Genomic DNA, 14,924 nt, shown 5'->3' on the forward strand with positions numbered 1-14,924 from the left:
ATGCAAAGGAAGCTGAAACGACATTCACGATAATAATTAGGAACCCGAACGCTGCTCACGTTCCGATATCAAGAAGTCGGGACCACTGTGTGCGCGTGCGCGCGCGTGTCTCTCGTTAAGCCAAACCCCGCCAACGCATCGCGGCAATGCAATGCGAGCAACGGAACACCTACCGGTAAAGTACCATGGCCCATCTGGAGACTGGTACCCCCCTCCCCTGGTCTTCCGTAGTCTCTCGATCGGGCTTTCACGGGAACGATTTATGTGTATAATGTGGCTATGTGCAAGGAAGAAACATTAGAAACATAGCTCTGAATCAGCCGTGTATCCATATGCACAAATCCTCCTAATACCTCTTGGTATTGAGCGGGATGAGCCCCGAAATATTGACCAAAAGATGACGTTCAATTTTGCTGCTACCTCACATCGAGAGCCGCCTGGCCCCGCTTCGGAAACCCCCTCTCTAAATTGCCCCTCCACATAGCCGAGCATACCTAGAAACCCAGTGTCCCACCTTTCGTTGTCTATCCGTACGGATACAGGTACCTGAGTACATACGCTAGCGTGGAATACCCCGCGCCCCATGAGTCTTGACCAATGAAAGTTGCCCTGGAAGTACAAAGGCTGACCTTCAGCTTCTCATTCCGACTTCTCCCGGTTCTTTGCTTCGGAATTCCCAGCTTTTTGCTCTCTTTCCACCAGGTTTTTGATTGTATCATATTGACCGGATTTTTGAACTAAATAGATACGATAGATAGGGAAACAGAGATTGGTGTGCGACCGTCACATAATAGGCACACCGTTTGTTTCTGGTTCCTCAAGCGTCTAGGGCTATAACACAACTCGACGCAGGGGGGCAAGTAAATACGTCTCCTCCTGGGGCTGAATATTGATCCCATGGTCGTTCCATCATATTTTGTGTAGATTCCTCGTGTGCGGCGTGCCTGAGCAAAATGAATAGTACCTAACCTAAGCCTACCTAGGGAGGGGTGTTTCTTTATGAAGACAGTCAATACTTTGCTCATTCGCTTTGACGGTTGTTACTATTACGTACCTAGCTTCATTCCCCAGAGCCATGTGACGGACAGAAAAAGGAGGTCACCGACTCACCTTGCCCAGGCCAAGCCTTTCCAGCCCGTATTAAATTCCCAAGCATGGGGTAAGTGGTCACTCGGAACTTGCACGTTTTCCAGATTTCTCTGGGGTAATGAGGAGGAGGAGGCGGAGGAACGACACCAAAAAAAAGAAGAAGTGAGATTGCAGCATCTCCAGACTCCAGACTTCCTCCCCGTGGACTGGCCTGGCCACCTTGGAAGAGGCTCCCGCCCTCCCACCTCTTCGCAGTAGGCGCTTTCCCACACCAACCCCACGATGCTGAGGCGCTCCAGCCATCCAGCCTCCAATGTGACTTGACGGCTCGGGAAAAACGCATTACACACCGTGACAACACTGCCCATCGCAGTCAGTTGGAATTGGCAAGCCTCCGTTAGGCCGGCATCACCCCCTTCGGCCCCGCTACTGCTCCACAGTAGATTGCCGTCCGTCATATCTCGGCTCCACAACGCCAACTTGTTCTTTTTTCTGCCCAAACACCCATGTTGATTGTCAAGTTTCCAAAGTCGGGGAGGGCTTCTGGGCCCAACGATCCTCCCCTCCAAGCACGAGAATAACTCGGAGCTGCCGATGACCGCGGGGGCGGGGTGGGCCATATCTTATCACCGCCCCAATGCCCCCCGAATATGCCCTTATCATCGGAATCTATCGGAAGTGCAAAGAGTTCCATGCAGTCCCCTCGGATTTCGTCGATCCTGGTTCAAGCGCACATAATCGCCCCCTTTCGTACACATCACACACACACACACACACACACACACAGGGTCAAAACGTGAAGCCATCGTCATGCGCTTGTTTGACAAGGTTTGAGATTGATTTTGAGTTTTAGAACCGTTCTTTCCGTCCCTACCCTTCCTAAATCCTCTTTGTTCCGAGAATGCCACGTAGGGGGTCTATCATGCCGAGCCTTTCGCGGCCCGGTTCGTGTAAACGGCATTGGCCGCCCCCTTTTCCCCATGACGTCGCTATATTCTCTTTTACACATTTCCGCGCTGCTTTCTATGCACATTGGTCATGGCCCAGAACAGGTTCATTATGTTCCTGCGAATGTTCCTTACGCCTGCCAAATCCAAGGAGCGCTCGGCTCTCTTCCTCCGCCTGAAGTCAGCCGTGGGTTTCGTGTCAGCTGGTATCAACTTAAGATGTCTCATCCGTAATCAGCTTCGTGATCTTGCCAATGGCAATGGTTTGTCCCTATTTTCCCCATGTGTTAGTCGTCAGGTAAAGATAATCGGGAAATTGAGGCGCAACAAACCTGATCTCTGAGGGTGAAGCGACCCATTTGCGGGTAGTCCTCGAACTTCTCAATGCACACGGATCCGGCACCGCCAATGACTTGCAGACGAGCAATGATGCTGTCGCCCTTCTTCGCGTGCGAAGGAGGCAGCTTGCTCTTGCGTCCGGTGCCCTTTTGGAGCTTGTGCAGCAGCGCCGCGAAAGTCACCTCCTCAATGGCGGCGTGGACGTGCAGCACACAATTGAAGCCTGCTGACAAGATGCTCTTGAGCTCCAGAATGCGGATCTGAGCCTCAAAAGTTTGGACGTTGTGCACCAAGCGCTTGGGCGAGCACAGGACAAATCCAGGCATGATGTCTTCCTCCTCAATGCCCCTGAGGCGGATGCGGACCTGGTCACCGCACTGCGCAACCTGCACTTCCTCCTCAGTTTCGCCGTACACGGCAGACACATCAATGTTTTGCTTGTTGGGCATCATGACGAGCGACATGCCCTTCTTGATGACACCGGCCTCGATCTTACCCTCGATCATGGTTCCGAGATCGCGGTACTTGCCGGCAACGGCCATCATGAAGGGGGCGTTGACCTTGCGCTCAAGAGCTTTCATACCGTCGAGGTACTCGAGCAATGAAGGGCCCTCGTACCAGTCGGCGATACCCTTGGCAATTCTCTCCTTGATGTTAATCGATTGCTGGGCAGCAACAGGAATGAAGAAGACGTCCGTCTTCAGGTTGTAGCCGGTACCCTTCAAGAACTGGGACAGCTTGGTCGTGCACTCCGTGTAACGCTCGTGAGACCATTCGACAGTGGCATCGTCCATCTTGTTGATGGCAACAATCAACTTGTTGACACCCTGAGTCTTGGCAAGCATAGCGTGCTCACGGGTCTGGCCACCACGCTCGAAACCGGTCTCGTACTCTCCCTTACGGGCTGAGATGACCAAGATACCAACATCTGCCTGGGAGGCACCACCAATCATGTTGGGAACGTACGTCTTGTGACCGGGGGCGTCGAGAATGCTGTATCGTCGTACGTCCGTCTCGAAGTAACCTCTACCGACCTCAATGGTCTTGCCCTGTGAACGCTCCTCCTTGTTCAGATCCATGACCCATGAAAGGTACCAAGAAGGGTTACCAATATCCCTGGCCTCCTTCTTGTACTTCTCCATTGTCCGCTCATCGACCATGCCGGTGTTGTAGAGGATAGAACCACCCAAGGTAGACTTTCCAGCATCGACGTGACCGATGAAGATGATGTTGACGTGCTCCTTTCCGTAAATTTCCTTAAGAGTCGCCTCGTCGACATCGGCAGTCTGCTCCTTCTGGACGGCATCGACATCTCTCGTGACTCCCTTCTTCTCAGGTCCAGAGGGGCTGGAACGACCCGAGGAAGGAGCAGGGGAGGTCTTGCCAGACTTAGTGGTAGAAGCTCCCGTCTTCTCGATCGCCTTGGAAGCGGTTGCCTTGGCTCCGGCCTCAACTGCAGCGGCAGATGAGGTCTCCTTGGGGGCCTCCTCCTTCTTCTTTTCCTCCTTGGGGGGAACGGTGCCGCCGATGGAGAGGACCTTAGCCTTGGGCTTGGGGGCGTCACCGCCGATGCTCAAAACCTTGGCGCCTCCCTCACTCTTCACTGCGGGCTGAGGTGCGGCTGCGGCTGCAGGAGCAGGAGTGCTGGAGCCAGAGGACGGGGCGTCAGTCGGACGCTTAGCGATGGTAGGTGCCGCAGCCTGGGGCTGCTGTTGCTGCTGCTGGCCGTATTGGGGGTAGCCTTGACCTGGAAGGTGATTATGTTAGGCAACTCTCATGGAAGAGAAGATAACTTATCGATGTCTCAAACATACCGTAGGCTTGCTGCTGCTGGTAGCCCTGTTGGGGGTAACCGCCATAGTTGCCCTGGCCATATTGGTTGTATCCTTGCTGGCCGCCGTACTGAGGGAAGCCACCTGCACCACCGGCGCCGGGACCACCATAGCCTTGGCCGTAGTATTGCTGGTACTGTTGGGGGTAGCCGCCGTATTGCTGGCCAGGCTGGAAGGTCTGGGCTCCCGGGGTGAAGGAGGAGGCTCCAGGGGTGAAGGAAGAGCCGCCTGGACGGAAGGCGCCAGCTTGAGGGTTCTGCTGGTTGAGGTTGAGCTGCTGCTGAGCCTGGCGCGACAGGTTGTCGTCCTGGGCGGATGGGTCGTCTTCCCACGAGTTGAGGTTCGACATTGTGATGGGCTGCAGCGGGGCGGCAGATGGATGGGATTGTCGAGAGGTGAGGTGAGGTGTCGTGTCGTTTGTACACGATCAGGGAGCGTAATCGGGGGAGGGGGGAAGAATGCGGTCAGAGGTGAGCTAGAATTGGGATGGGTCGTTAACGAGATGCGCCCCGAGAAAGATTTAAAGAGGGGCTGGAGGGTTTATTTTTCCTGCACCTCAGACGTGAACGGCAACCTCTGTGGCGCCAGCAGACCAGTAACAGGAGTGACACAATGGGGAGGCAAAAGATGAGCAACAGTGTAATCTATGGGCAGAGAATGTGACTTGGAGTTGGGCTGGAATGACTCACTTTGTGGGTTGATGACTGCCGCCTGACTGAATTTCCAAGAAATAATTCCTGTTCTGCCTCTGGTAGAATTTCAGGTCAGATTTCTAGAAGCTTTTCCCGGCCTTGTCAATTTTTTCAATGATATAACGCAGCGGCTCTGTGTCTGCTAGCGTAGAGACCTGACGAACGTTTTGAAGTGCGGGCCCCACCACTTGGCGGGGTTGCTGCCTCGACTTTTGGCTGGACACCGCACTGTCCTCATACGGCAGCAACTCAGAGGTACGTAGCCAATGAGGGGTAATTTGCGCCGCTAAAATCAGTCTTGCCCCTCGCCTGGCCACGTGAGAAGCGCGGGGCTGGTGGTTGCTCTCGCACTGTGTTATGGATCCCTTCTACCCAATGCAGCCCAGTCGGCAAGGTACAGCGGTCAGTGGATGTAGCTACCTGAACGTCCTTACAGGGCTTCCATGGACTGACGGTTAAGGCTTTGAGATGCGATCCCGTCTTTTTTGATATTCACCTAGGGCAACCTGCCTCAGGTATCCTGGTCGGTTCATTCATCACCACCTACAGGGATTCCTTTCTTTGTTCTCATTTTCGTAGTACAGTCGGCACATCAACCCATCTTGCTGGCTGGACACTCAACTCAAGATCTGTCCTTCTCCATACCAGCATGGGAACTGATCAGTCATGGACGCCTTACTTGCGAAGCTGGGAGCCCAGGCAATGAACATGGCCATCAGGTCAGGCATTGCCTTGACCTCAACCTATGCTTTCTCCCAGTGTTCTCGCCTTATGAAGACTGTCGATGATCGAACTGTTCGTTCAGATATCAAGAAGCTCCAAAAGAGGTTGGACAGCAAAATAAAGGCAAGATTCCACCTTCTGGTTTTAACTTAGGGCCATACATGCTGACCCTACGTACAGATCGTCTCTCCTGCAATAGATCTCATAGAATTCAAGTACATTATCAAGACTTCTCTCGACGAGAATCAAGACCTGTTTGCTGATAATCTCTCAGATCAGGCAGAGGAAACGCCTTCTTGGAGTCAGCTCTTCCTCTGGCCAAGAGTCTTCGTCGAGACATCGTAGCCCTAGGTCGTCGGGTAGAACAAGCAGCTCAAGCTGGTGAAGCATCACGAGGGTCTTCGCGACAAAGTATCGACTCTGAGAGGCAATTCGAAGAATTGAAAGCAATCATCAAGGACATGAAAGATCTTTTGGCCCAGCTGGATAATGACATCCCTCTTTTGCATATGGCCATATCAGCTTCAGGGGAGAGTCTCAATTCTGCAATGTCCCCCCACATATCGCCCTCGAGGTTCTCTCAAGCAGGAACGTTCCTCACCTATGGTGATAGTCAATTTGCCGTCGATCCTACTCGCCCGGTGCAGATTGGACCCATCTTCACACTATCAATCTACATGCTGTTCCTCGGCCACTCCTCAAAGCCTGCCGAGGGAAGCAAGCATGCTGGAAACCCGCAAACACCTCAAAAAGGCTCCTTCGGCGAAAACGCGCAACCTTACGGTATTGGAGAGGGGGACCGTAAGCCATTGTGGCAAGAAGTTATGCACAAAGCCAGGGTACGACTATGTAGAACACCTATGTACCATGTCTTCGACTCTGAAGAAGGCTTTCGACCGAAAACGCCCAAAGACCGAGATTTTGACGAATCAAGGTTCTTTGGTTCAAATCCCTTCGGCATTGGCCCGCGCAACGAGTATGCTTACCACTTGGAAATCATTGAGGACCTGGATGATGGGCGAGCTCATGACGACCTGGACGCAGACGACACTCCGTATGACGACATCGTGCGGGCGGGCATTCGTGAGTCTATACCGATCTATCAAATATCCAGGATCTTCTACGCCGACACTGGCCGAATTCTCAACATTGGCAGTGACGACGGCGACAATAATCCTGTCTTGCTGCTGAAACGGGACGTCCTCGCCAAGCCACCTCTCAAGACTCAAGAGGAAATGATGTCTTTTCAGGATGAACCGGACTCGCCGACCGCTTTTAAGGCTGGTAGCGAATCAGAAGACATAGATGAGCAGGATGACATTGATAGACAGCTTCGGGAAGAGAGCGCAGCGCTGGACACGCCTCAAAAATTGCCTGAGCCTCCCGTTCCTCATCCTCGCAGAAGCTTCCCGAGCCACTTAGATGCCGAATGGATCGCTCTGGAGGTTTTCGAAGAGGACGAGTCGGACAGCAGCGATACCGAAGATGAAGATGATGTTGAGCAGCTACCTAGGTTACCAAGGTTGGCAACGCCTACTTCGGCAAGAGGGTCTCCTAGGCCAGCCCTGCGAAACTCTCGTACCTCACTGGACTCGAGACTCATGGCACAGATCCAGAATCTATCTGTGCAGTCATCTCCCTTCAGCAGAAGCGTGAAATCGCCGACGCCGACGCAGCCCTTCTCGCAAGAAGTAGCAAAACATTCGCTTCACAGTTCGGACTCGTTCGCGGCGAGATCACCATTTTATGCCGTCGTCACTTCTCTGTCTCTAATGGAGATGCTGATTCGACTGACGAGTTTGCAAGAATTCCAACAGGCACCGCATCTCACGATGCACGACCATATTCTGAACTTCTTCTTGGAGGAATCATCGACGACTGGGCTCACGGGAGAAGAGCGTTTGCGGGCTCGAACAGAGACGAAAAAGCGTGTTGGTTTTGACCCATACACTGATACCCCATCTAGACAATAGAAATGCTTCTAAATTAGACGAAAGAAGATCAATTGCTTGTCGTCGGCCTTCTAGGGTGTAGCCTGTAATGGCACACTTTGGTAAATCCACGCCTCGGTGAGACTCGGTGAAGTAAAGTGGTTGCGAGTGCGGGCTAGAACTCTGCACTGTCCATCAGATAGTGGCAGTGCACTGTCACACAAGACCCTGAGCAGGTGCCCCACACCCACGGTAGGTTCCTTGACATTGTGGCGTCGTGCTCGTTGCCTGCCCGTTGCTGGGGAGAGTTATGTCATTGCTAAGTAGGTGGTACCAACGGCTTTCACATCCCGTTCACAATTAGGTACTTTCCCCAACAATTGCATCTATTTACACATTTTGAGCTTCCTTGACGCGATCAGTCATTCTATTACAAAAAGGGCGATAACCAGCGAGCCTCCTCAAAGTCCTGGCGCTATATCAGTTACGCTCATGAATTTTCTATGAAGTTGGTACAGCCCACATTCGCTTGTTTTTCTCCCCCCTTCTTTTCTGTTTTTCTCTCTGGATTTACCCCTCCAAGAGTCCAACATCCAACTGACACCTTTGCGTCGAAACCGCAGAAAACCTGGCGCCGATTTCTCCTTTCAGCCTAGAAACACGATTTCCTCTGAGAGATCCTCCGACCTCCCTCCATCTCATTGCAGACAAAAACTGCGTTCCAACAACAATCACGAATACAGGCCGCAGCTGCGCTACACAGTCATGGTCAACCAAAGGAATCCGGCCCGAGGCCCTTTGCGCCCGGTCAATCCCAACGACGACTCGCAATCATCAACCAGCCACGAGCTTCCAAAGACGAGCAACCCGAGTAAGGAATCCCGTAGTGCCGCACACTTGCTTTCACGAGCTGAAAGTCGGGACTCAGCTTCATTCGACCCCGACGACCTTGCCGCCCAAGTCGGTTCCATGCGCTTGTCAACAACACCAAAGTCGAAAGCGCCCGCAGCGATCCCGAATTCATCTGCGAGGCGCAACCCGCCAGCTTATCGCCAAACGAGTCCTGATCTAGTCGAAATATCCCGCAACGATTTCAAGCCGCCTCCTCGACCAGCTCCGAAGGAGAGCGAATCAAGTTCGCAACACGAGCAGTCAATACTGCACTCCGATGCGTTGGAGTCATTCTTCTCGGATGTCAAACGTCACGATCCATTTCATTCTTCATCTTCACAGCCTGTTTTTGGCCATCCTACCAAGATTCTTTCCTCTCTTAAGCAGAAGGCAACAGGTATCTTCAATGAAAGGAGATCACGCCCAGAGCATCACCGACCTCAGCAGATGGCTGTTCCATCAGTACCTCTCTACCAAGACAGGAAACCTGAGCCGCCCACATTGTATAGCTCCATAGGCCCCGACGCCAACCCCTCGACCTTTAGACCCACCACAATCTTTGGAGAAAACGAGTTCTGGACAGACCCCGCGAAGGCATCGTCCGATCTGAAGGCTTTATTGGAGGGCGGAATGGAATCAGAGGATGAGGGTGAAGGCAAGGAGAAAGGCGAAGCCGTGAATGATGGTACAGTGGAGGGCCTCAAAGTGAAGCTCCTACCTCACCAGGTTGAAGGCGTGGAGTGGATGCGAGGTCGCGAACTCGGCCCGGTGAAGAAGGGCAAGGTACCTAAGGGTGGCATTCTGGCGGACGACATGGGTCTCGGCAAAACTCTTCAGACCATCTCCTTGATCCTCAGCAATCAAAAACCCAACAAGGACGAAGCGGGCTGGAAGAAGCATTTTAGCGGTATCGAGAAGACAACGCTTGTGGTCGCGCCGCTTGCCTTGATCAGGCAGTGGGAGGCGGAGATCAAAGAGAAGGTGGCCAAGTCGCACGGGCTCAAGGTTTGTGTTCATCATGGACCTCAACGCACGAAGAATTTCAAGGACCTCGCATTGTATGACGTCGTAGTCACAACCTACCAAGTCTTGGTATCCGAATGGGGTCACTCCTCCGAAGATGAGAAGGGTGTCAAAGCAGGCGCTTTCGGCCTCCACTGGTGGCGAGTTGTGCTTGACGAGGCACACACAATCAAAAATCGCAACGCCAAGTCGACAAAAGCCTGCTACGCTTTGCGTTCAGAGTATCGATGGTGCCTGTCAGGAACCCCGATGCAGAACAACTTGGAGGAGCTGCAGTCCCTCATCAAGTTCCTTCGTATCAAGCCATACGATAATCTCAAGGAATGGAAAGAGCAGATCGAGAAGCCTCTTAAGAATGGCCAGGGCCATGTGGCAATCGGCCGGCTTCACAGTCTTCTGCGATGCTTCATGAAACGACGCACGAAGGAGATTCTCAAGGAAGATGGTGCTCTCAACCCTGGCGGCAAGCCAACTAAGGAAGGCGAGAAGTCCACCACTGGCTTCAAAGTCACGGAGCGCAAGGTCGTCACAGTTGCCACAAAGTTTTCCCCAGCAGAGCGTCGCTTCTATACCAGACTGGAAGCTCGAGCCGACAAGAGCATCGAGCAAATGCTTCAGGGAAAGATCAACTATGCTAATGCCTTGGTTCTGCTCCTGCGGCTCAGGCAGGCTTGTAACCATCCAAAGCTGCTTGAAGGCAAGCTAGAAAAGGACAGAGAAGCGCTGTCCGATGCCGCCCCGAAGACCGCGCGCGGAGACATCGACTCTCTTGCTGAAATGTTTGGCGGGATGGGCATAGTCTCAAGGCAATGCGACGTCTGCGGTCGTGAGTTGCCGCGGGACGTAGCCAATAGCGGCAAAGACACCTGCCAGGAGTGTCGCGAAGACCTGGCGTATTTCAATGAGCACGAGACGCCGAAGGCAAAGAAGCAAAAGAAGCAGAAGAGCAGTGTCAAGAAGGTGGTGCGGAAATCCTTGGGAGGGGATGCCGAAGAAGAAACACCGTATAAGCCCAAGGCCAGGAGGCCCAGAAACAGAAACGTCGTCGTCGATAGTGATGATGAGGAGGCAGACGGCAGCTGGCTCGTACCCGAGGACCAGCAGGGCCAATTGCGGATGGGCAAGGCCGGCGGTGAAGAGGATGAGAATGCCGAGGGAGGTGGCGAGTGGATTGGTGCGAACGATTCCAAGCACGATTCCGAAGACGAAGACGACGACAGCCAGCTCGACAGCTTTGTTGTGAAGGATGACGAGGACAAGCACGGTCAGGATGGCGACCAGAGTGACGTCTCCGACGACAGCCTCCTCTCAATAGGAGCGATAGCGTCGCAGGTCAAGGAGGAGAAGCTCAGATCTTCGCAGTCGCGTGTTTCGGACTCCGACACTGATTCGGAAGAAGACACAGGTGTAGATGAGTCGGAGCTGCATTCCGACAAGGACACTGATTACGATCCTGCGGGCAAAGCATCTAAGGTTCTGGCCTCGGCCAAGATTCGCGAAATGATGCAGATCCTCCACAAGGAGGCCCGCAAGCACAAGTTCATTGTCTTTTCGCAATTCACTTCCATGATGGACCTCGTCGAGCCTTTCTTCCGCAAGGATGGGCTCAAGTTCACTCGGTACGACGGCAGCATGAAGAACGACGAGCGTGAGGCTAGTCTGGACCGTCTTCGCAACGACAAGAACACCCGCATTCTTCTCTGCAGTCTCAAGTGCGGTAGCTTGGGTCTCAACTTGACTGCGGCGACTCGTGTCATTATCCTGGAGCCTTTCTGGAATCCTGTAAGTCTCTCCCAGCGTTTTGTTCGAGACAAAAATATCTTCCAGTGTGCTAATCGTCCACCTTTTTAGTTTGTCGAGGAACAAGCCATCGACAGAGTACACCGCCTCACGCAGACGGTCGACGTCATCGTCTACAAGCTTACCGTGGAGAACACGGTAGAGGAGCGCATTCTCGCGCTGCAGGACAAGAAACGACTCCTCGCCGAGACGGCCATTGAGGGAGGCATGAAGAAGGACGCCTTCAAGCTCGGATTCAAGGAGATTATGGACCTGTTCCGACGCGATGCCTCCCAAGCGCCCGTTGTCGGCCTTGGTGATTCTTATCCCGACCCGTCGGCCTCCCAAGCCACCTCGGCGAGAACGAGCAGGCAGGGGTCTCCCGAGTCCAGCTTGGTTGCGGGGAAGAAGAAGGCGAAGAAGCCTGAGCACGAGATGTTTGGTCGGCGGTGGTAAAAAAACCCTCTTCTTATCACTCTCTTCCTTGTTTTGTCCTGATGGGCAATGTCATGGAGTGGAATGGGAATCATGTTTTGCGTATTATGAGGGGAGGTAGTGTTTTTAGGAGTTGTGCGACATGAGTAGATGGCGGCTTCGTCCATAGAGCCCAGGTTCATTGGCGTTATAGGATTCTTTTTCTTCTTACGATACGATGATAGAGGAACAAAACTGAACATGGACATACATTTGATCAAGCACCGATGTAAATGACTCTCTTTCCTTACTTCACTTGCTTCGCAACACATAACTGGAACAGCGAATCGAGAATGGGAACATGGATTACACTAATGACGAGACAGGTAGTGTACAGATTCAAGTATTATTTACCCTTCCTTTGCCCTTTTCCTGCTTCCTACTTTCACTACGGTAGTTGTTCACTCTCCTCACAGTCGACAAGCTGGCCACCATGCCGGGTATGACGGGGATCCCCATGTAAGGGCACTGCAACTCCCAAAAGTAAACCGTCGCCATCCTGAATTCAACCAATACGATTGACTGATTGCTACACAACACAACTTTGCACGGCCGAGGGGCGGCCTGCAATGCCCAAGATACCTCCCAGACACAGTCAATAAAAGTCATTAAAAATATCGAATGTACCCCGCTCAATAGGATGGCCTCCGACCAAACTACTGACCACCTCATCTACTTGATGTCAAGACCGCGACTGCCCAATCCTCCGCGTCTAGTAAACGCCACTTTGTCGATAGTAATCCGCAGCGGGCGGTGCGCTCGGCCCATCGGCACCACCGCCAGGCGGAACATATGCCCTGTACTGTGGCTGTGATGGTCCCTGGCTTGGAAGGCTGTTTCTAGCATCGTAGGCCGCGCCGCCAGGTTGCAGGGGCGGCGGCGTCATCACTTCAGATCGACCGACACCAGGGATAGGCGGGGCCGCTCCAGTCGGCACAGGCGGCGGTGCCTGAGTAGGGGCACTGACGTAGTTATCCTGCCCCTGAGCTCCTGGCGGCTGGTAGCTCTGGTACTGTGGCTGCTGGTGTTGTTGCGGCGGCTGTTGAAGTGGTTGTGAGGGCTGCCCAGCCGGTGGTGCCGATGGTTGGAAGGATGAAGGTGCTGGAACAGTCGAGTTGCCTACAACGGGGCTGCCGTTGTTGTAATCGTCTTGAGAATATACGGAGGATGTGTAGGTTGCAGCAGAGCTCGGGTTATGGGTAGCAATGGGCGAGTCGTAGACAGAGGTTGCTAACTCCTGAGGGCCGTAAGTGCTCTGTGGCCTTCCTTGGTTGGGAGGCACCGAATATGCGGAATACGTGTTGGCAGGCGGTGGTGAAGAGGTGTTGATTGGCGGCACCTGCGCCTTGCCCGTGGATGGAATACGTTGGTCACGTGGGGGATACTGTTGCGGTTGGTTGTGAGACGACGCTGAAGGGACCTCTGCACCAGCTACGTAGAAAGGAGCAGGCGTTGCCTGTGCCGGACGCTGGAAGTTCGGCGAGGGCGTGGACTGAGGGTATTGGGGTTGTTCTATGTACAAACTAGTTAAACTTGGTGCACTTGGAAGAAGGCAATCAAGGTAGTTCACCTTGGGGAGCTGGAGTATAGTATCTCTGCTCCTGCTGCTGCTGTGGGTGGGGAGGGCCCTGAGGAGGGCCTTGAGGAGGACCTTGAGGAGGATAGCCCGCCCCCGGTCCGCCTGGGTACCCGCCGGGACCGGGTCTCATGGCATACTGGTGGTAACTAGGCTGAGGAGGATGCGACATGGATGATTCCAAAAGAGACTCGTAGTCGCGGCGAGCCTTGATGAACTTCTCATTGAGCTGTGTAAAGTCATCTATATGTTTTGGTCAGTATAAGCAGCATAGACGAGTGAGTGGAGCATCTCTGACCCTTCTTCTGGGAGTACTTCTCAATGAGCTTGATCAGCTTCGGCCGGATGGCTAGCGTCTGGTGGTAAAGCTTCTGTTCGGCGACTCGTTAGTACCGGGTCGGGCTGAGGTGGCACTCGTAGGACCTACCGATATCTCCTCGTTATCCTCCTCTCTCGGCGCCGTGTTGGACGTGCTCAAAAGTGTGAGCAGCTTCTCGACATTCTTGATCTCTGCAAACACCTCGGCTTCCATCTGTGCCTCGCGTGCCAACTCATCGGGAGTGGGATCTGTGAGCTTCTCAACATAGTTGAGGGGGAAAATTCCCGTCTTCCCCTTGAGCGAGCCCCGCCACCAATCCTTGTAGACCGACTCGAGGACTGCAATTACATCGCCCTTCTTGAACTCGAGTTCACCCGGCTCGGAAGGAACGAAATCGTATAAAGCCCGCACCCTTGACACGGTGGCAGCTGTCGTGCCGGCAGGTACTGGTGTAGAGTGAGCTTGGGGCTGTGCAGCGGCGTGTGTCGAGGATCCAGCGGCGGCGGCAGAAGAGGATGGACCGGCGCTCGACTCGGCAGGCGCCTTCTTCTTCTCCTCCTCTTGCAGTGACAGCTTCAAGGCCATCTGAAGCTCGTCGTCTTCCTTCTGACGATCGACGTCGGTTAGGCCAGTCTTCTGGGGCGCTGAGGGGGCCTGCAAAGTCGGGTTGTTCTGCTTGAGGCGGAAGTAGGCGTCGTACATGATGCCGAGATCAGGGTCCTTGCTGAACATGTCGGACCACTCCTTCATGCGCTCGAGGATCTTGGCCTTGACCTGAGTGTGGGTATTGCGGTCGTTTGCGAGTTTCAACATGCCGTCAGTGAAGGCTCGGCTTGAGAGCTCGCGGTGCATGTTCTTGCCACAGTTCTGGCTGAGGGCATTCGCAAGCTGTTGCGCAGGAAGAAGAGGAAGGTCAGCGACAAATTCATAAACCGGGATAGGTGCGGCAGCAATGAGCCGGGGAGGAAAGGGTGCAACTGACTTCGAGGGTATAGAGCTGGACATTGGCATTGCGGTGGGCGAGACGCTTGATCATTGCCTGTACAACCTCTTTGGGGCCATTTGCATCGCTGCCTACGCGGTCGCAGACCTCGATGATAGCTCCCCAGTCTTCGGATGTCAGGTTCTCGTCGGTGGCCTTGGCTAGATGACGCAAGATGGGTAGGTTAGCGAAGTTGGCCAGCGATGCTGTTGGACTCGCAAGGCTGCACACGTACCGACGCCCTCGTCAAAGGGACCAGCTGCGGCAGCTCGAAACATGTTGGGAGAAAGCTGTGAGCCGCTGCGGAAAATGTATAGTGACGGGTGA

General features: G+C 53.7%; 5 protein-coding genes across 5 annotated transcripts; 2 read left to right on the forward strand and 3 right to left on the reverse strand.

Moving 5' to 3' along the window:
• Nucleotides 1–883: 883 nt before the first annotated feature.
• BDZ83DRAFT_308790 (uncharacterized protein) lies at nt 884–1,874 on the reverse strand. Its single transcript, XM_060502299.1, has 2 exons — nt 1,055–1,874; nt 884–995 (listed from the first exon to the last, which is right to left on the reverse strand). The coding sequence occupies exon 1, from the start codon at nt 1,707–1,709 to the stop codon at nt 1,107–1,109; it is 603 nt and encodes a 200-aa protein (XP_060365313.1). The 5' UTR covers nt 1,710–1,874; the 3' UTR covers nt 884–995; nt 1,055–1,106.
• Nucleotides 1,875–2,250: 376 nt separating this feature from the next.
• Nucleotides 2,251–4,556, reverse strand: BDZ83DRAFT_576846 (P-loop containing nucleoside triphosphate hydrolase protein; the record flags this gene model as incomplete). The annotated part of the gene is made up of 3 exons (XM_060504959.1): nt 2,251–2,307; nt 2,369–4,122; nt 4,190–4,556. 3 exons carry the CDS (start codon nt 4,554–4,556, stop codon nt 2,251–2,253), a joined length of 2,178 nt encoding a protein of 725 aa, XP_060365314.1.
• Nucleotides 4,557–5,109: 553 nt separating this feature from the next.
• Nucleotides 5,110–7,662, forward strand: BDZ83DRAFT_308776 (RanGTP-binding protein). Its single transcript, XM_060502298.1, has 4 exons — nt 5,110–5,293; nt 5,479–5,745; nt 5,803–5,837; nt 5,897–7,662. The coding sequence occupies exons 2-4, from the start codon at nt 5,566–5,568 to the stop codon at nt 7,593–7,595; spliced, it is 1,914 nt and encodes a 637-aa protein (XP_060365315.1). The 5' UTR covers nt 5,110–5,293; nt 5,479–5,565; the 3' UTR covers nt 7,596–7,662.
• Nucleotides 7,663–8,318: 656 nt separating this feature from the next.
• Nucleotides 8,319–11,702, forward strand: BDZ83DRAFT_651460 (SNF2 family domain-containing protein; the record flags this gene model as incomplete). Its single annotated transcript, XM_060510455.1, has 2 exons — nt 8,319–11,249; nt 11,319–11,702. 2 exons carry the CDS (start codon nt 8,319–8,321, stop codon nt 11,700–11,702), a joined length of 3,315 nt encoding a protein of 1,104 aa, XP_060365316.1.
• Nucleotides 11,703–12,432: 730 nt separating this feature from the next.
• On the reverse strand, nt 12,433–14,875 carry BDZ83DRAFT_576834 (VHS domain-containing protein; the record flags this gene model as incomplete). Its single annotated transcript, XM_060504957.1, has 7 exons — nt 12,433–12,732; nt 12,844–13,232; nt 13,291–13,539; nt 13,595–13,667; nt 13,724–14,503; nt 14,598–14,758; nt 14,833–14,875. The coding sequence occupies 7 exons, from the start codon at nt 14,873–14,875 to the stop codon at nt 12,433–12,435; spliced, it is 1,995 nt and encodes a 664-aa protein (XP_060365317.1).
• Between the last annotated feature and the right edge of the window lie 49 nt (nt 14,876–14,924).

This window comes from Colletotrichum acutatum (genome assembly GCF_030867785.1).
Source record: "Colletotrichum acutatum strain CBS 112980 chromosome Unknown BDZ83scaffold_43, whole genome shotgun sequence".
In the NCBI taxonomy this organism is placed as follows: domain Eukaryota; kingdom Fungi; phylum Ascomycota; class Sordariomycetes; order Glomerellales; family Glomerellaceae; genus Colletotrichum; species Colletotrichum acutatum.